This window comes from Gymnogyps californianus, chromosome 7, assembly GCF_018139145.2.
Source record: "Gymnogyps californianus isolate 813 chromosome 7, ASM1813914v2, whole genome shotgun sequence".
Taxonomy (NCBI): Eukaryota; Metazoa; Chordata; class Aves; order Accipitriformes; family Cathartidae; genus Gymnogyps; species Gymnogyps californianus.
This window is the reverse complement of record NC_059477.1, coordinates 16,325,187-16,346,255: the sequence shown is the minus strand read 5'-3', so window position 1 is coordinate 16,346,255 and position 21,069 is coordinate 16,325,187. Positions and strand designations below refer to the sequence as shown.

General features: G+C 37.7%; 1 protein-coding gene across 1 annotated transcript in view; it reads left to right on the top strand.

The window, feature by feature from the left end:
• Window positions 1-543: 543 nt before the first annotated feature.
• NBEAL1 (neurobeachin like 1) overlaps window positions 544-21,069 on the top strand; it is an 88,375-nt gene continuing 67,849 nt past the window's right edge. The window contains exons 1-2 of the mRNA XM_050899674.1: window positions 544-812; window positions 19,775-19,866. Coding sequence (XP_050755631.1) covers window positions 762-812; window positions 19,775-19,866 — 143 coding nt within the window. The 5' untranslated portion in view covers window positions 544-761. The remainder of the gene's footprint in view (window positions 813-19,774; window positions 19,867-21,069) is intronic.

The following is a 21,069-nucleotide window of genomic DNA, read 5'->3' as shown; positions in this document are numbered from 1 at the left end:
CGGGGGTGGGCGGCGGGGCAGCGAAGGGCTTCTCCCGCGCCCCGCGGGGGACGGGAAAGGCCGCGGCCGGCGTCTCTGCCTGGGCAGCCGCTAATCTGCGGGAGACGCCGCTGCCTGGGCCCGCCGGGCTCCGGGGCCGGCCGCGGAGCTCGGGGGCGGGGGGAGTAGGGCGACGGCGGCGGCTGTCACTGCCGGGTCGGGGCCCCGGCGTGCGGAGGGCGGCCGTCCCGCCCGGCGGGAGGGTGAGCCGCATTACCACCGCCGCCTCTCCCCGTGCCCTCAGGGCTCCGGCGTCCCCTCTCAGCAGCCCTGCTGCTTCCCACCCGCTGACTCCCTGCAAAAAAGAGAAAATTAGAAACCAGAATTCTCCGTCTTAGGGGTAATAGTGTCAGAGACGAAAGCAATGCGACCTGCCGCCGCGTAATTACCGAGGTCGTCTGTGGGCTTTAAGTACGGATTTGTTTTTTCCTTCCTCCACCAAAGGCCTGAAGGGTATGTTTTCACTTTCAGAGATTAAAACCGAAGCAGCGCTGGCGAAGAACGGACATGCTTGGCACTTGTCTGCAGTTGCTTGTGTTGTGCCGCGTTGTTCACCCGAAAAGGAGAGATTGAGACCCTGTTATTTTCATCCTTGACTTCTTCTCGGGTTATGATATAACTGTAATAATAAAGCAAAAACTGCGGAAAGAGCACCTGGGAACTGAGCATGGTAGGATCTTGAACAAAAGTAGCTGGTATCGACGAAAAGACGAAGGGAAGGAATGGCATCCCGAGAGAGGCTGTATGAGCTTTGGATGCTTTACTGCAGTAAGGTGAATATTTGGGGGGGCTTGTTCGTGTGTCTTTTTCCTCTTTTGTTTCGAAGTCAGGTATTTAAAATGTATCTGTAACATCTTTTAACACGTTTTTTTTTTCTTAGAAGTTGCATAGACTTGTCTAGCTTCTGTAAGGGTATAACTGCACTTCTTAGACTATTTACAACCTCATCTCTTGATTGGTTCAGATTGGGCTTTTTTTGTGAGGTGTGAATTGCACAGTGTTCAGCTTAAGCAGTTATTGTAGCTATATCTTTTGACTATGTGAATGCATATGTTCACATAATTCTTTGTTTTGTAGGGCCATGGCATTAAGATGTATCATATTGATTTAATTCACTGCTGTCTAGTATTTAGCTTTATACTTACTGTTTTCTGTGCAGCTCCAGTTTCATTTAAACTATATTAGCGAAAGCCTTCCCAAAGAACAGGTTTATAAAGTTACTCCTGAGTCTTCCTTTGCTGATTATCACCGTAACATCTAAGTACTTCATTAATAATGAATTTCCTTCACCTGGGAGGAATGTTATTAAAATACTGTCCTGTCTCCGTTTGCATTTTACAGTGTGAAGCAATTCATATGTTTAAAGCACAGGTCCTAATTGCCGCTGGGCGCACTGAGTACACAAATTGGATTGCAGATTATCTAAATAGATATCTGTAAAATAAGGAACATACAAAAAATAACTGTAAAGGCAGGGGAAAGGACTGGCCTACTGCCATATAGGAATGCAGTGGCCAGGATAGCTTTTGGTGGCCTTATTCTCTGGTTTTGTTTCGCCTTTTCTCTTTGCAGTCTCATGCTTCGTGTGTGTCACAGTTTCTTTAACTTTTCAAACTAGTAGGACATTAAAGGTAGAACAAACATTCTCTTGTTCTTCTTCCCAGTTCCCTTCTAGAGAAGGCCCCTCTCAAGAGCATAGAATGTGAGATTTTAAGTACAGACCATCTTAACAACGCAAGTGCCCAAAGCAGTGGATGAAGGTTGCACAAAGCAGTCTTACTTGTAACTTAATTTTTGCGTGTGAGTTTGCAGCCCTAATGCTCTATATGTAGTTAAAAATAAAACTAGTGCAAACATAACAGCATGGTGTGACTTCTTACTGCCACCCGTATGGGTGATCTGTTGGGTTGAAACATATTTGCATAGACCTTTGCCTTTTAAACTAATGTAGTAATGCCAATGGCAGTAGGAAATAGACTAGCACTGGAGGAGATGGATGTTTTGCCAGTGAGTTCATCAATGTGAGAAGAACAAACAGACTTGGAACAGACTCCAAGAATCCAGGCTTTCCTCAGCTTTGGGAGACACAGGGCTGCAGAGATGAGCCAAGCTCTGAATTTCTTTACCCAGCCGGTCTTTGTCTCTTTCTTCCCTGGTTCTTTATAAAATTCTTTTGTCTGTCTTATATCTTCTCCCCCTTTGCTTGAACGTTTCATTCAGATTGTATACTTTCCATCTCCGTGTTGTCTGCATGCTAGCAGGAAGTTTGCATAAATAAAGGAGTGCTAGTTAAAATGTGTGCTTTAGATCACTTAGAGGATGTTCAGTTTCTTTATGGGAATGATGTGTGCACAGTCTAGTCAGCTCTTAGGTGGTGGAGGATGGACGACTAAAAAAAAAATCTTTTTATATACTGAGCCTCCTTGAGCTGTCGGTGACTTTTTTGGCCTTTTTAGTTCCAGACCCATGTATTAAGGGCATGATTAGGTGGATTCATATGTTCATAAGGACTTGTTCTCAAGTAGGAAGATATATTTTTTTAAAATAAAATAGCTTGTCTTCAAAATATGAAGGCAACTAGAGTGCCAGCTGGGGTTAAACCATGACACTCCAAAAAAGGAGTCTTCAGTTTTTCAAAAAGTGCTAGTCATAAACCTGGTTTTTCCTTCTCTCTATAACTGGTTCAGGTTAAAATGATATCTCATTCTGCTTGAGGCAGGCATCCAGCATAACAGTTTCATCTTGGATTAAGTTTGGTGAAGTTAAGAGCAACTGAAGAAGCTAGGTCTTAGGATGTAAAATGTTGTGAAGCCTTAATGTAAATTAGATTGTTCAGTCATGTATTGAAAACATCTGTGTGCTGCACTTTGTTCTCCTTGGAGCATCTAGCACAATGGGAAGGTGTAGCAATAAATAATCGCCAGTGACAGGATACAGTGGGTTAGGGAGAAGTCTCTTTATACCTGGGACTGCCCAGTGAAATGTAGTGTCATATCCTGTATGTTGCACTGTCATGACTTTGTTGCGGCTGACATCCTGGGAAGGAAAGCTAGGCAATTTCTCCAAACTACAAAAACTGCCGGAGAGTCACAGTTGAGTAAGGTGGGAATTTGTTGTGCCACAAATCCCAAATATGTGGCTTTAGCTTTTGCAGCCTTGTTAGCTGAAGAAACAGTGGAATCCAAGTTCCTTTCTTGTGTGATGCTTCAGATTGTTGCTAATAAGTAGCTTTGTTTGTCTTGCCTTTTTTAGATAATCAGGTACTTCATGATAGTATGTTAAATACAGCACCCTGTGCTACTGCAGCAAGGTGCTTCACAGCTTTAAAGTGAAGGATAACGCTGTGTTACCATCTTGCCATCTATCCTTGGTCATGACTCTTGTTCTTTGTGATCACTTGACATCTCTGGCAGCATCAGGTGTCAATTGCAATAATTACTTTTGTGCAAAGTAACAGTAGGAAGGCATTTCTCTATTTTCATTGCCTCTTGTGCGGTTTAGCAATTGGAGATTTGGGCAAACAGCAGCATGTAACTAGGATCTCTGCAGAAGCGGTCTTTGGATCACACCATGTATGAGGTGGTTTCTTTTCTTTTTTTCTTTCTTTTAAGGTTATGTTTGAGTGGCTGCAAAAGTTTGTTTTTAGTTGGTATTCAGTTGTTTTTCATCTGGCAGTTTCTAATCTAAGGTTGGGGTTTGGTTTTGGATTTTTTTTTTCTGCTTCTGTTCCCCTAAAAGCTATCCTGTAGGGCAATAGCTACAAAGCTGCAGATTACAGCCTGCTGTTTAAGATGCCCAATGAAAGTATTAGCCACACATGATTTATGATGCTTCTGATGTTGCATGGAAGCAGTTTAAAAATTCATTAAATTTAGTGAAGTTTAGATTTGAGTCACTGGGGTTGTATCACAGCATTGTATTGTTAATAGTCTGAGCTGTTCCTGCCTTTGGGTTTTTTTGGTTTTTTTTTTTCTTTTTTTAAAATGATGATGTCAAACTTTCTGCAAAGAAGGCATTGTTAAGGATGCAGCTTGCTGGCATGTTTTTTGATGATTTTCAGTTTCAAATGGTTTTGGGTGTTTTTCTGTTCAATTCTCTGTTAATGTACAATGCTGTTATTCACTTGAATATTGATACGGATGTAAGCTGCTGTCCTCTCATCCAAATGTAGCAATGTGTGCATTTCAAGATAATTGAATTATGTGTAGGATAGGTAACACAGATCCTTTCTATAGCAGTCTCTAGGAAAAACTTTCTCCAGTAGGCTAGGTAGACAGCGGTAGTATCAAGCATATTGATTGTCAGTTCAAAGCCTTCAATAACCTACATGGGAGCATGAAACACTTCTTATATAAGTGTATATGCAGCAGATACCTGAAAATACTTTACTAACTTAAGTGTACAGCAGAAGAGCTCTATTAGGTGAATTGAAGTAGTCTGGGAAAAGGACATGCTTTCATGTGTATCTGTGACCTTTTCGTGTTTGTGTGACTGAGGTAATCTCTACCAGTTTTGCCTTGTAGCCATATTATTACTATTGTAATATTAGTTGATTAACCTTTTCTTAGATGTTAATTATGTATCAGTGTACAAAATTAATTTATGTTTTATAATCCTCTGAAGTAACTGCTACTGCAGATTCAAATTAAAGAGGTTCAACCTCTATTTTATCTGTAAGATTTTAACTATGCGTATTTCATCTCCTCCAGTTGTTCTGGTAGGTATTTCAGACTCTTAGACATAAAGCATGTCAGGATTTCTGATATTTTTGATTTTACTCAGAAAGTGATCAAATACCCTTTTATATGGAAAGAGATTTTTCTCCTCTATGAAGAAAAAACAAAAATCCCCAATTGCCTTCAGGAGGGGTTTCAAAGGCATAAACGCAGGCACTTAGCTGCCATATGCACCTCAGAATATCTTCAATTGTCATTGTTTTACAATGGTTCTGAGCTTTTTTCTTACACTCTCGTCTTCAGTAAAACCCTGATTTCATTTGAACGCTGCCTTATCTTGTAGGTGTTATAATAGTTTGAAGGAAAATCTGTGAGTCTGTTCTTTGGCCAGCTTCTAGCCTGTGCTTCACATTACAAAGAGGGAACATTCAATCTTGGTGTCATTAATACAGTAGAGACTGTGTGTGTTAGCAGTTGTAAAGCTAATCATAATGTTCTGGTCTTTATTAATGCAGATAGCTGAGACAATCACATCCCTTGCTGTGTTAAGAGGAGCAGACTTGTGTATAAACTGTCATCTTAAATGCGCTTTCTTATCTTGTGCTGTATTTCTCGTTTGTTTTTACAAAATCTGATTGTATTGAGATAAATATGTTGTAGTTTTCTCTCTGGCATAGTGAGAGATATCTATATATTATAAATATCTTCTTGTTTAATATTGTAGCATTGAAAGAGATGTGGTACTTTTTTATAGGAGAGCATTTTCTAGCACTAGATCAAAAGCTGGACAGAAAAAAACATTAAATGTGACTGTATGCATTATCCTAAAAATGTCCTAATGTAGTTAGTCCTGTTACTTTGACTTATTTTTTCCTCGTCTGGGGTCCTTATAGGCTGCCTTAAAGGAATCAGAAGAAAGCTTGAATGAGAAAATAAGTGGCCTTGGGAGAAATCATGATTTCTGTGTTAGTCAGGAGCAGACCACTGTGATGAGTGAAGTGCTACAAACTCATGTGCTAGCAGTGCTAGCTCTTCTGTAATTACATGGCTGTCTCTATGATCGGACAGCCATTGCAATGCAAATACTTAGAAGCTCAAGCTTTAACATATAAACATGTGCATTTAATTGGCTTGAGTTAAACTTACATTCACATTACAGGACTAAGCAGGTCATTTAAATTAATGTGTACTCTGTGCTGTGAGAAGAGTCTGTGAAAGAGAATAGTTTCCATTCATTCCCTGTTCCCGTGTCTTAATCCTAACATACTATATAGAATTGAGATAAATTTGTCCTTGAGTTATGAGAATAAATTTATGTGCCTTGGGATCCTTTCAAGGATGTGCTCCTTGGGGGGGGATTCTGTTAGCATCAGCCACCTTGTGTTGGGCCAAAACTAACATAAAAAGAGGGCGATCTTGATAGTCAAAAAAGTTGGCTTGGAGCAAGAACATATGAGTTTTCTCAGTGTGTGGTGTTAGGGTCTTGCTAAGCTGACCTACTAACTGGCTGTCACTGACAAAAGGGGTCCTGCTGTATTGTCAGTGTCCCTTCGCTACTGCTTTACAAAGTACTGCCTCCCAGACCATATTTTATAGTTCAATTGAATCCCTCAGTCAACCTGCATCAAAAGATTGGGGCATTTAATATGATGTTCAGCAAGTGACAACAAATGTATGCCTTCTGGAAGAGTATTATGAAATCACAAGGGATCGTTCATCAGTTTATATTAAATAATGTGAGTTTTTGTTTGTAAGAGGTTTTTAACCTCTGTCTCTATAAAATTGGAGAGTATTTGTAAATAAACTAAAAAAGATTATGATCAGATCAGCTTTTAGACATGACTATTGTAGGGATGCATAAAGCAGTATGATTGAACTGAATTTATTCACCTGAATGATGTTGTAGTTGTGTTTCTCAAAGGAATGTGGTTTTAGCAAAATTATGCTTAGTTGTGGTGAGATGCATGTAATTCAATAAGAATATAATCTTTGACGTAAAACTGTAAGCCCCGTGTGAAACGCTGATGTTTTCATCCCAAATATGATCTCATCTTGACTTAGCTTGCACTTGTCTTCCTTCTTGTGCAATTGCTGATTTGTCAGTAATTCATATCACATCACTATGTATTGCCTTTGTTGTATTAGATAAAGAAGTATTCAGCTTACAGCTAGATGAATGATTGAGCAAACCAAATGTTCAGTAAAAGCAGTTTTTCGTAAGTCACTGTCATGTAAATTCATGCCTCTGCTAAAACTAGTGAGTGAAGATTTATTAAACAATTGCTGTGTAAAATATCTTTTCTGCAGAGTGTTTTAAATAAATCTCTGCATTCTGAGAGAGTGTAACTTGTAAAAGAGCATGTCACAAGTCAGTTGTGGCCATGTGTTGATGAAAATATCTTTGTTCTGTCTTTATGAGATGCTGAACTAACAATGGATATAGATATACAAGACAGTCTTCAATTCTGAATTTACTGTCTGCTATTTAAAGAGATGTCTGATAGTCAAAGAACTAACATAATTTTGATATTTACAAATATAGAACTTTTTGTATAAATAACTGATGTGTATATACGAGACATTAGTCTCTTAACTTATAGTAGCCGTTACCTTCCTTAATTATGGACCAAGGCAACCTTGTGCTGATGGTTGTTCAGACACAGAACAGGGACTCTGCCACAGAGAATGCAGACTTCTGGTTGAAATGTGAGAGGAGATAAGTCTAAACAGAGATGTAAGAAAACCATAACATTTTGCAAGCTACGGAGACATTATTTTTGTTCTAATCATTCTATAATATATTTGGCAATACATATATGTAGCCGCTACTTTTAGATAAAGAAGTGTCTGAGGTTTGTCCATGCTTTTGCTAAGATTCAGGGTTTTACTGGTGTCCAGCATGAGGTTGAAATTCCTACATGTCAACAGGATTGTGGATTAGTGCTTTACAGAATTAATGAGAAACATCCACTTCTGAACATATCAGCAAATGTATTTCAGATCGAGCTTTTACTGAAATGAAAGAATCAAGTGTCTCTTAAATGGAATGATTTATCACAAAGCTAGAAACACGGGCTTCTGGTTCTGTGTGTTGATGTACTAATATAAGAGTGAACTTAACAAACACTGGCCTGTTGTGTGGTGTCTGACTTACGGCACTTTTAACTTGGTCATCTGGTTCAGATCCGGGGTTAGCATATGTCCTGATAAGAGAATATTGCAGAATCAACTCAAATATGCAGTATGTTTGTGCTGTAATACAGAAATGGGAGAAAGGCTTGCCAGCTGCCCGTTGAACAGCATTGTAGCTTAATGCCTGAATCCAAACATTGTCAATAGATACTGTTAAAATATTTACAAGCTTCAGAAAGGTTAAACAGCTGCCACAGAAGAGAGAAGAGCTTCTTTAATTACTGAGCTTTTCTTGATGAAAGAAATATATATAAGAAGGAAAAAAACCACCAAAACATGCACATCTCAACAGTACAGATAAGCATCTTATTTTTTCGAAAAAGTCATTTGTTTAGATAACTTTTCCAATTTATCTTCTAGTAAATGGGAGGCTGCAGTAGAGGCGGATGGGAGATACAACAGAAAACACCAAGAAATGAAAACTGTACTTGATTATTCTCATCATAAATGCTGTTTTAAGTTTGACATCTCACTAAGGTTCCTCTGTGCATCTGCAAATCTAAACATGAGCTGTTAGATTTCTGTGCTGATAAAATATTTGTGTGTTGCTGCTTTCTCTGATATTTAAAGCATTTATGATAATCTGTTTGTCTGATATACGATTGAGGATTTCATGTACCTATAGTAAGCAATAGGAATAAGTGGCATTGAATAGTTGTTTGACCGTTGAGTAACACTGCTAACTATGGCTGTGTAAAATTAGGAATTAAATTTAACTGTAAGAGTGGCTAATTATACTAGTATCTAAAAGCAGAGCATGTTTTAAAACAGTGAGAATATTTAAGAGGTTAAATTCCAAAGGCTTTAAAGGCTTTTGAATGCTTTATCTAAAGGACGTTTGAGGGAGGCACAACCAAAACCTCAAAATAAATTCATAGTTAAATACTACTCTTACATAGCACAAAGAGATTATAAAATAAATGCAGAAGCTAAACCTTTAATTATCTAATAGATAGCAACTTAACATAGAAAGTACACTTTTATTTAAATAACCAGTCCTAGTAATTCTGGCTTTTAGACTGAAGTTGTCGGGGGGATAGGGATGAAGACAAATCTTTGAGGACATATTCCTGAAGTCTGAATGAAAACAGTGAATGAGTTTGCTTTTAATTATTAATGTAGGGAGAATTGGTGCTCTTTTTATTGTCAATCATAATTCACCAGAATCTGCCTAAGAACCTGTAGGAGTATCCCATAAGACATTTAAAAACTAGTAAGGAAGTGAAGGCAGAGGTCGAGAAGGTAGCACTCATGTTGGAAAGAAGAATTTAGCGTTAATGCCAGGAATGTCTATGAAAAGCAAAGTGAAAATGAAGCAGTTTTGAGTTTGACTCCTTTAATAAGATAGCAAGATTATTCTTTTAATATTAGTAATAATTTTAGGAAAACATTGTACCTTCATATGGTTTACTACCAGTTTTCACTTGGAATGTGGAAGGAGAATTTAGGAACTGAAAAAAAGTTTTAGAAGTTATTGAAACTTCTAAAAGCATCATGCAAAAAGAATAAATGCTTGGCTTCTGTGGAAGAGTGATTGGAAATGTTAACCGAGAATATATGTGGGGCATCAGCCCAGAGTTTCCAGTGATTTAACCCTCCTAAGTTTTGTAGAAAGTGGTTGTGGTAGATGCAGGCTGCTTGTAAGTTGCCTTACCAACTCTGTCAATAAATGTTTGGCTAATGCATTCAGTTATATAAAACTTGGTATTCATTTACCTGTGCTTTTGCTGAACTTAGGACTAGCTGGAATGAACAGTTTTCTTGATAAATGACTTGAAGCTTCATGGGAACTGTAGGCTAAATGGTTTAGCATGTTCCGAGAAGCAAGGAGGGAAAAGGTTTTATTTGATGTTCCTGAATTATTTTTTTTTTTTAAATAACAATTTTGGTTAGATCGGTAGTGTTCACATGCTGTCAAGGGCAAACTTGGAATTTGGGAGAGAAAATACCATGATGAGAAGGATGGTCCTTTAATATTTGTTGTGTATAATAACCTACAATACAAAAAAAGTCTCAAAAATGGCAATGAGTACAGTGGCTCAGGTATGACTGCACACGGTTTTTTCTCCACGGGACCCTGCATCATTCGCTGTACTGGATGGGTAAAGCTCTTGGGAATAAAGCAGGGTATAGAGAACAAGGGTGTTATTTGCAGAAATCTGACTTCATGATGTACCTGTGCTAATCATTTAAAAACTGTACCAGCAGAAGTGCAATGGATGCCAAACAGCAGTTGCACAAGTAACGCAAATTCTGCTGCGCCCTAGTTGTTGAGTCTTTGATTTCTTAAGGGTGCTTTTGAAAAGTGGATTGGGGGTTTTTCATACCTTCAGTGTATAGTTCAGCTGCAGTACAATGTTAATGTAAGGCCTGGTGAGGTTGGGAAGACAAAACCAAGTAGTTAAATCCATAGCTAAAGAAATAAAAAATTTGCTTTAGTTAAATTCGGTGTGAAGTAATCACGTGACACTTTGAAACAAATACAGACTTCTTTTTGATAAGCTGTACACAAGTTCTCAGCCTTTTTCTTTATCTGCTGAAAGACTTGACAATATTTAGCTGTTGATATGATGAAATAATAGGCTGATGTTTTTACTGTTGTAGCACCATCTTGCTTCCTTTCAGTCTGTGTTAAACTTTTATTGTCTCTAACACTGAAAGTTAGAAACTTGATGGGGCAAAAGCTGGCTTTGTGTATGTTGTTGCTAAAACTCAGCCCTTTTCTCATGTAAAACGACAGCATAACTTCGAGTTTCAAAGCAATCAAGCGTTAAACTCTAAATCTTTCCCAAGCTGTAGTTTGAATTTTCATTAAATTTAGGCTTATCGTGACACTGTAGACTTTTGACATCATGTTATTTTAGTTGCCTTTGAATTATTTAGGATGCTTCTTGTTCCCTTAGGCTTAAAATACAGGTTCCAGCTTTTAGTACTGTTGGTACGTTATGTCAACTTTGATGGGAAAAGTGAATGTTAATAGAATGTAGTATGTCACAGTATGGTAAATTCCTGGGAAGTGCCCTGTGCGGTGGACTCTAGAAGGCTGAAATGCCAGCTTGTACATGGAACTTGTCTAGTGGTACTTTCTATCAAATGTGAATACATGAAAATCTGAGTTCAGATTAAGTAGATTCATCCCATGGATGGCATCAGTCACATGCCAGTTCCAAGCTACAAGGCTGTAATTGTGTTGTCATTCAAAAACAACACCAAAAAAAAGGCAAGAGAAAGAAAAATAGAGGCTTTACTTCCATTTTAGTAAGAAAACTCTTGCATTTTGTTTTTCATTTTGTTGGGGATCTGAAGTAGAAAGGAAATCGAATAACAGCTCTCAGATAATTGTCTTTTTCTTTAACCTGAGGCATTACTGGAAGATTATAATTACTTTTCTTGTTTTGAAAAGAGAAGAAATATATTAGCTTTGACTTCTAATGTTTGTGAGCTAAATTTTATCATGATTGACAGCTATGGGTTTATTTTGGTATAAATCTCTATGCTAAATGCAGTTTTTTAACTTACCCCAAAATAGTTGTTTCTATCATGATTCACTGCAACTCCCATTTATAAAACAAAACATTCCCCCCTCTTTTTCTTTTAATTCCAGAAATGGAACAGCATGCTTGTGTGAGTTTTGAAAAAGGAAGTTTATAATTACTTGCCAGGAGCCTTTCTTCTTTTGGATCAACATCTGATTCAACAATTAGTATTGTGATTAAAATGAAAAGTTGTGCCCAAAGATGATTCCCTTGATAATTATAATTGATTGATTGAATTTATCAAGGCAATTTAGCCAGTTTAGAACGGTTTATCATGAAGTCTTTTATTAATTCTAACTGTAGTATTGCTGCTATAATGAAGCTTTTCAGGTTTTATTTTGGCATTTTACAGATTTGAAAGGTTCACAAAAAGCATAAGCACTTTGACATATTTCGGAATAAAGGCTGCTAGGAGATCTCGTGCTGAAAATGTTGCCTTTTATGTCTGAAAACATGAAGAGGAAAAAGCTCCCATAAAACAAACCTTCTAATCCCCCAATGAATAGTTTATTTCAAACAGTGTTGAAAAGTGTTCTACAATTCTGCATTATGCAGACTACTTCAATTACTTTTAAGACTATAAACTCGCCAGTGATCTAAAGGCAGTATTTCATGCTTAATTTCCTAATGTTACTTTTTGTAGGTCTAATTCAGCCTTAACACCAAGGGATTGTTCTTATTTTAAATATAATGCTTGGGGACAGGGGATGACTTACCATACTACCAGTGCTAGTGAGATTTTATGGTAGTGCTTCTAAGCTGAAATCCACTTTGAAGGTTGACTGACTGCTATGCACAGTAGTCAGACCAGGCTGGCTATTTGATGACTGCATGTTAAATTTAACGACTTCAAACAACTGTCTTGTCAAACAAGTCGGGCTCGTCTGACAGTCGGACTCTAAACTGCCCTGCAGGGAATTTTTGCCTTTAGAGCATGGAATGCGACACTGCAAATAGCCTCGGGTGGATCCAGCTTTTGTTTTTAGCAACTAATACTTCCTGAACGTAGCTATAAAAATTGTACTGAGCTTTGCCCTTCCAATTGTGTCTGTTTGCTTGAAGCCTTAGTAGAAATGGAAGTTACTGTTAAATCTAAAAGCAACACTTATATAAATACATAAATAGTGTCGATTTGAAACCTTGGGTAAATGTGCCTGTATTCCACAGGCGCAGGTCTAAACACTTTCAGTGGACCACTTTCAGTGGCACTTTTCAAGACCAGTTTTGTGTAAAATGTTTTCATTTAGCTTAGAGTAAGCTGTAGGAGTTCAATACTACCTGGCTTGTTATGAATTTTAAAAATATTATTACTTGTGCAAAAAATTCTGGTTGACCTTCTTGCATAGGCAAACTAGTTACTGAAAAAAAATGACTGGATTAGAACATTTCTTTGTCATTCATTTCATCAGTCTTCCCAAAGAGTAGAGAAAGCTATTGTAATTTCTAGATAATTTAGTATATCAAAGACAAGAGCCTGTCCCAAGTTAGTGTAGATCTTGGTAACAGTTTCTTTTTACTTCATTGCCTTAGAGAATGTCATATCTGTCAGAAGGACATTAAACTAGACCTCCTCTCTGCTATAGGCTTTGTTTCAGTGTTGTTAAGTGCTAAAGTTGGTGTTAGCATTGAGAGTTTGTTTCCCAGTTCCACCAAGTCTAAGGATGGCCTTGCTGGAGTTTTTATATATATATATATATATACACACACACACACACACACATATATATATATGAACTGTTAAAGTGTTAGACTTCGTGAGAAACTTGCTAATTGTTTGGCAGTGTTTAGCCACAGTATTGCTATGCATACTGTAGACCAGTAGACTGGTTTTATTTAGCAACTTTTTTTTTCTTTCTAGCATTGTACTGCTAGTGAAGTAACTGTTGGTGAAGAAAAAAGAAAACCTCTTCTGGATGTTTCGTGGGGGTTTTTTGGTGTGGTGTGGGTTTCGTTTTTTTGTTTTGGTTTGGGTTTTTTGGGCTTTTTTGGTACGTGTTAGAAACACTATACTGCTCAGGCCTGGCAGTCTTTCTTTTTAAAGTGTAAAGAGCTATGACAACTATTACTGTGCTGAGAGGATCTTATGAAAATGGAGACCTAAAGGGTGGTGTGTTGTTTTGCTGTTTTTTGGTTTTTTTCTAAAAAAGAAAACCAGAAGTATTTAAGGAAGGGAATGAACAAGGAAGTATTTTCACTTTCAGGTGCGCTGAGCTGTATTTGATTTAATAGGCTTAAAATACCGGTTTTTTCATTACTGCAGGTGAATGACTGATTGTTGCTGTAGCAGTTTCACAGGCCTTCATTACCATATATTGAGCTCAGAAGCCTAAGCTTAGGCTCTGCAGCCTTGTGGTTATCAACTAAAGGACTTTTTACTTTTTTTTTTTTTCAGATTCACACATATCCTTACAATGACATCCTGGTTGTTTCAGTTTATCACTATGAAGAGAAATGGCTAACTTAAGTTGGATTTTAGCTTCTTGGAATTTCAAGCTGTGGAGAAATTATCTTCCAGAAGCTTTAAGGCATGCAGTTTCTATATATGAATTATTATTCAAATAAGATATAGAAATTTATCTTGCACAAAAGCTAGGTAAGTTTCAGATAAATTAAATCTTAGGTTTGTGACTTAGAAAGCTGCAAGGTTTCGAAAATCAACATTTTCTTATCTTCTTCTAGTGATTGGAAAGTTGTAACTCGTGAAAGGTGTTTTATTACCACATACAGCTTCTTTCTGCTTTTACTGCTGTTGTACAAATCAAATTTCCTGCTGCATTTCTTGCTGATCTCATAGGGCACGTCTGCAGAGCGTGTGTGGTGGGGCTGGGAAAGAATACCAATCTAAAATTGGTTTATCACAGTTTGTCCTTGTGGTGCATTATCAAAACATACTTTGCTTTGTAAGCTGTGCTTTAAAAACATGGTGCATCTTCAACCAGCACCGTGGAAAACAATTTGGAGCTGTTGTCTGACATACAGCCTCCAGCTACCTGTCTGCAGAATGACAACAAAAGGGTAATTATGAAAGTGGGGAATAAGAGAATATATTCCGTAGGTTTCACTGCTTTTACTTGTAATAAGGCTTCTGAGTATTTAAGATGCTTTATTATGGTCTGGGTAAGTTACACTGGTTCCTTAGGAGGACTGCAGATATAATGGAGTAGCTAACAATTTATAGTGAATCAGTTGGAGCTGGGGTTGCAGTTCAGTGATTTGCTGCTCTCAGTAGCAACACAGATCTGAAGTATTGCCATACCCACGGGATGCAATCTTCTGCCATGTGGTAACACAGATATTTGTCAGATTGCAACATGTACTGGCTTGGAAAGTTGATCTGGCAATGAAGAACACAAATGTATTCATGTTAAAATGAGGTCAATTTGTGTTCTGCTGTTAATGTGATTTGCCACTTCTGTCATGAGAGAATAGAGGATAGTTGAAAAGGTGGGTGGGAAGAGAACTCAGCAGAAGTAAATTCTAAAATCCACTGAATTTAAACTTCACATTAAATGGCAGCAGCTGACCTAGAAAAAAAAGTTCAGTTCAAGATAAAGGTGCTGGGTGGTAGGATAATTGCAGTGTACATGGTGCACAGGAAGCAGCTGGTACCCATTACTACTATCTGGTTTTATTATGATATTAGAATTTTAAACCAATGTAAAAAGACAGTTTTTCTCCTAAACCATCACGCTTCTGGTTTGGGAAAATATAAGATGCATTTGAAACACGTAGGCTGGTCTTCAGAAAGGTATGTCTTTAGCTATGTTTTAGGAATGGACATTTTTGTGTACTTTGCCATGGGTAACATTTACCATTGTAAGTTTCCTTTCTTAACACTGCTTCAGTAAAATTTAGATTTCTTGCAGCTTTCAACAGGTGACTGGTGCATGGGGTCTGGGCTGATCGCTGCTGATAAATAAAAAGGAAAACCTGGGCCAGATTCAAAGTTTGAAAGCCGGTTTTAACTTCTCTTTCTAATGTCTTTGAAATAACTTATATGTCTTAATTTGTAGCAAAACTGTTAAATATTGGGTCACTTTTTCCTGGAATGATGTACTCCTGGTTCGTAAGTCTTCATTTTTGTTCGTTTCTGGAAAGGTGGCATACTTCTATTAGGTGGTTTATAATGGAGATTTATTTCTTAGTGTTTCTTATGTTGCTAAGTGATCTTGTTTACTTTTTTGCCTTGATGATCCCCCCACCCCCAGTGGTGTTGAGTTAGTGCTATTGCCTGGATGGAAATCTCTAGATTTGACTCAGAATGAGTCAACTATTGTGTAAGCTGTTTTCTACTGGCACATACCAGCAGTGTTACCTGGTATTTTGATATCAAAGCTGATTATTTTAATAACTTGGAATAATATATAATTAATTGGCTGGCAGGGGATTGAGGTAGAAGGGAGTTGGGTTAAATAGTGTGCTGCAGGTAATGATCAAACAGTACTGCAGTTCTTGGTGTTTACCAGAATTGGGAGGAGTTTTAGTGACAAAGTGAATTGAGCAGTATGTGCACTACAGGTAAGCAAAAACTTTTGCCCTTTTATAACATCTTTGGCCTACTCTTGTCATCTACATAATTGCTTTTTCTTGCATATTTTGTCTGCCAATGTTCTCTCTTACTGCTAGTCTGCACTGATAGCCTTGAAAAGGCATTATAGTTTAAGGATAAGGAGGTTTAATTTAATCTTAAGCTGGAAGCTGATTTAGGCTGTATCATTAAAAAGGAGCAAGCAGACATTTAATCTAATGCTGTCTTTTGTCCTCCCCTTCCCCTTCTCTCATCCGTAACCTTTTGTTAAAGCAATTTTAAGTCGGATAATGACATTATTTGCACAGCTTTCTTCATGGTACATGACCAAGAAAAACTGAGTTTTCTTACAAAAGTTTACTGTCAACAACTAGTGATGAGCCTCAGCTGTGTCAACAAACGATTTTAATTTTGGAATACAAATAGGATCAATTTAGTAATTCATCTTATATTTCAAGGAGAACTTGCTCATGCCAAGAAAAAACAAAGCAGTTCAATGGGAAAAAAAGTCAAATAGGTTCAGTTTTTGCACATGCATGGGCATTATCATAGAGCATGGACACATGCATATGGCAAAGTTCTGTTGGTTACTTTGCCATCGATGCTATTGCTTTGTCCTTTGTAGCCTGAGCTATATTGTAATTGCTAAAATTGTATCCTGGTTTTCCTCATCTTTATGATCCTGTGAAATAGCATGCATGTGGCTAAAATAACTTGCTGTGAATTACAAGAAAGTTAAAGCTTTAAATATGTGAATGTTTTTAAAAAGCCATAATGTCTGAAGGCAGCATCTTCTGCTACTTTTAGCTCATTCTTTTAGGATATTAGCAAGTCTTACTTCTTGCCCATCTTTTGGTTTGATTTTCAAGGTGTTTGATCTCTGAACCTGAGAAGTGTGTATTCTGTACTCACGTGCTTGAGATAATCTGTCAACCTCTGTAGCTTAAACCAGTAGCTTGGAAACCTTGAATTTATTTTTTATCTCAACAGCTTCCTTCATTCTGTATGTTGCAATTTCATCTTGAGGACAATTAATAGGTGTGTGTTTAACTTAACTGTTTGGTAGTTCAGTGCACATTAAACATGAGGACAAGGCTACTTTGTACTACATAATACTTTTTTGACAAATTTTTAACAGAAAAAGAAAGGGAGTGATGACTTAAAAAAGAAAAGCATTGAAAAGGGACTAAAAGCAGAGATGAGAAGAAAGATTATGAAGGAGGGAGAGATTAGGAATGAAGTGGAAGAAGGGGAAGTAGGACTATTAGGAAAAATGAACAAGAAAATGCAGTAAAGGCAGTGGAAGCAAATAATCAGACAAGATATGTATCTAGCTGAGGGTTTTATTTGTCACCTGTTGTCACAGTATCTGAACATGTTTCATATATAATTAGTAGTGATAGTGAAGTAAATTGTGTCTGGGTGTTTCTGACACTTCTTGCTTGAGTTAGAGGGGTCTTTGGGGGTATGGGGAAGGGTAAAGTCTAGAATGAGAAGGGGGTTCCCACGCTTTATAACTCCTGTACTTGCTGTGGAAAGATGCTGTGAGAAGAGTTTTGCAGCACTTCAGATTCTGGATTTCCATTTTTATTTTATTGTTGGGGTTTTTTTTGTTGTTGTTTTTTTTTTTCCCCCTGGGAGGCTGTTTTGTAGGTAGCTATTTTGCACTGACAGGACTCTGTGTGTCAGTCTTTCTTGGTGACTCTTTCTTTTATGTTGACATTGCCCCAGAGTACTGCGTGTGTTAGAGTTATTCACAGATTGCTCCTTGGTCTTAACACTGCAGGGAAATAATCTGTTATTTGGGAACATCTATGGTAATATAAAGGCAACAAGCAAAAGGGAGGAGATACAGAAAAGGAAAAAGAGAAGGATGAACAAAAAAGTTTAAAACTTCTGCAAAATTTTATAAATTATGGAGTAGATTTAGAAATCATTTAAAATCTATAATACTTTAGGCAAATATTTTAAAGTTATTTTGGAAATTATTTATAACATGGAATGTGGGACTGCATGGATGAGTATTAATGGACATGACTGTACAGTCCCTGTGGAGCAATATGTTAGCTATGGTCTGGCAGCTTGCTTTTGAAAATTAAGCAGCTTGACTTCTAAAGTGAGGCTATCTCAAACGGCATATTTTGACAGAATTTTCCTGTGGAGGTTTGTGGTGGTCTAGTATCTGTTCTCCCTTCTGGCACAGTACCCAGCCCTGAGGAACTGCTGGTCACGAACAGAGTCTGTGTGCTCTACTAAGAACAACTAGGAAGCCTAAATTTAAATTCCTGTCTTATAGATATCTAGTATACATGTCACATGAAAGTGTCCTTTCCCCCATCTGTAAGCCACTTGCTTTGAGCTTTCAGATGGGAAACAGTGAGAGTGACAGAAGAATGTATTAGAAGTTTTTCAGTTTCATTAGACATTAAAATGGCAGCAACCACTGCCTCGGCCTTCTTAGGTTGCATTGATAGTGACGTTTCATCTTCAATCAAAAGACAGTAAACTAATATACTGCAGTGAAGCTGAGTTTTACAGTGCTTTCACTAAAATTGAACTTGTTTCCCTTGATAATCCCAGGTGTGGTACTCCCACACTGTAGTGATCCAGTTCCAAAGTGGATGAAGTGGAATTTTCTGTGAGAATAAGGAAAAAAAAGTTGAAAGCTCCTTAGCATCTTTGCCCATCTCCCCAGGGCCAGACCTTTTTCCTATGCAAGTTTATAATGCAAGGTGGCTCCTTCAGAGCACGTTCTTAATGTCTCTTGAATTTCTTCTATGTTAGAATATGCTGTTGCACTTTTCTCATCATGGTCTGGGGTAAATGACAAACACAGGTGTTTTTGGAAATACAAAGCTTGGACATGATTTCCAGTTTAGGGCTCCCAAACTCAGAGATGACTTGTCTGACTATCTTGGGTTTGCCAGGGTATGACCCTGAATGTGGTAACATTGTAACAATGTGGCATAAGAGGAGCCTTGTTATTACAGCAGATAGATTACTAGAAGCTAGAAGAATTTTTTTTTTCTAGTGTTATCTTAGCCCTAAGTTACCAACATCTAATCAGCCGAATGCTTCTGGCATACAATTTACCTGTTGCTTTTGCAAGTCATGTCTGTTTGGCAATCCTACAAGTTCTAGTATCTGTCCTCCCTGCTGGCACAGTACCCAGCCCTGAGGAACTGCTGGTCACGAACAGAGTCTGTGAGCTCTACTAAGAACAACCAGGAAGCCTAAATTTAAATTCCTATCTGTTTTATAGATATCTAGTATACAAGTCACAGGCTCTGCATTGTCTCTTGGAACACTTCATCTGGCTCTAATCTGCTGCTAGCTGCCATATTGATCAATGAATGAAGCAAAAAGCAGATTACTTTGTGATTAGGATTGTTGTTGGAGTTCTTATTTAATTTTATAAGCCATAAAGAGTGTTCTGTACTAACGTCTATGCTATCAAGACTAGAATATACTAGTAATTTTGTAAAGCTGGTATGTATTACTCTGGAGAGTACGTAAAGATCGTTGGCAGGGGGAGAAGCTAAAATGCTTTGGTTGGCATTGGTACCAGGAAGTGGAAACGCATGAACTAATGAATAGAGCAAGAATGTCACATCAGCACAACATGGCTGAGAATTTCAAGGGACACAGTTTTTTTTTACTTTAGTTCTAAAAACCTGCGTATTCCCTTCTTTTTCACAGTTGAAATGCATTAAAGAAAAGCTTTCCATTCAGGTTAGTACTACAGGGTTGTTGATGGATGACCTTGAGCGCAATATCGCGTAATGTTCTCTTCTTTTTTACAGAAAGATCCAGATTACCTGAAGCTGTGGTTGGATAATTTTGTTTCTAGCTATGAACAGTTTCTGGATGTGGACTTTGAGAAGCTGCCAACTAGGTAGGTAGAATTACAAACCTGTTCATCTTTGTTTGATATCTGAAACAGACCTGGCTGAGAGCCCAGTCTTGTTCAACGGCAATACTGCCTTTAAACAAAAGAAAGATTTTTAGTTGTTGGGTGGCACTCCCATTCTTTTGAAGGTCAAGTTGGGTTGGGAACGATGAAATTAGACAAATACTGGTATTTGCATTGTATCAGGAGGTGGCACGAGTATTCACTTGTTCTTGCTCGTAGAAGTATAATCATAATTCCTTGTGCATTTTTTGAATAAGTATTCATTAAATTTTGCATATGAAATAGTATTAGTATTAGTGCCTGGTATCTGTATCAGCAGTGACTGAAGAGAAGTGAGATGTAGGTAAAGAGTTCTATAATTTTATTTCAGGAATTGCTTTAAGATTAAGGATGAGATGAAATGCTTAATGAAAGATTTGGATATCTTAGCTGAAAACCTTTTAAAAATTAAAATATGCACAAATGATAGACTTTAAAGTGATTTCTTTGTTTGCATCCATCAAGACTTCAGTTCAGGGCAAGACTATTGCTGACTTCACTCATGTTGCTGACCACAAGTTCTCAGATATAATCATGAGGTGGTATTGAAGTCTAATTTTGGAGTTCCATTTTTAGTATTTTGAATTTGTCTGCTGTGTTCTCAGGATTGTGTTTTCAAGACTGACTTTGCAAATGAGGAATAGAAACTTAGGCACTAGATGTTTTCTCTTGCTTTTGAGATGCTTGCATGAACTAAGGGTTTTAAGAAAAAACAAATGTTATAGGATTCAGAAATCATGAGAGCTGGTGTCAGTATTATAGCTGATACCGCTACTGGTGTTTGAATGCAAAGAATGGCTCTCCCTGCATGATGGCTGCAGTCCAAGCCCTGTTGAAATCAATGGAAATTCTTTAATGGGCTTTGGATCAGATCCTGTTTGAAGTGTAAGTGATAGCCTCTACTGTTACAAGGAAATGAAGAAAGCTGTAACTGGATCTCAGTGGATAAAAACTGGGCTTCTCAGCTCTTTGGATTAAAATTTTCCTCATAATGCCTATATGAATGCAAAATATATAGTGCAATTACCTATAAGCAAGACCTTCAAATTAATTCTGTCCTCTTTCAGAAGATCTGTTTTGTTTGCAGTGTCAAAAATGCATCTTACTGTGTTCAGTTAAGGAAAAATGTTTATCCTTTGACACATT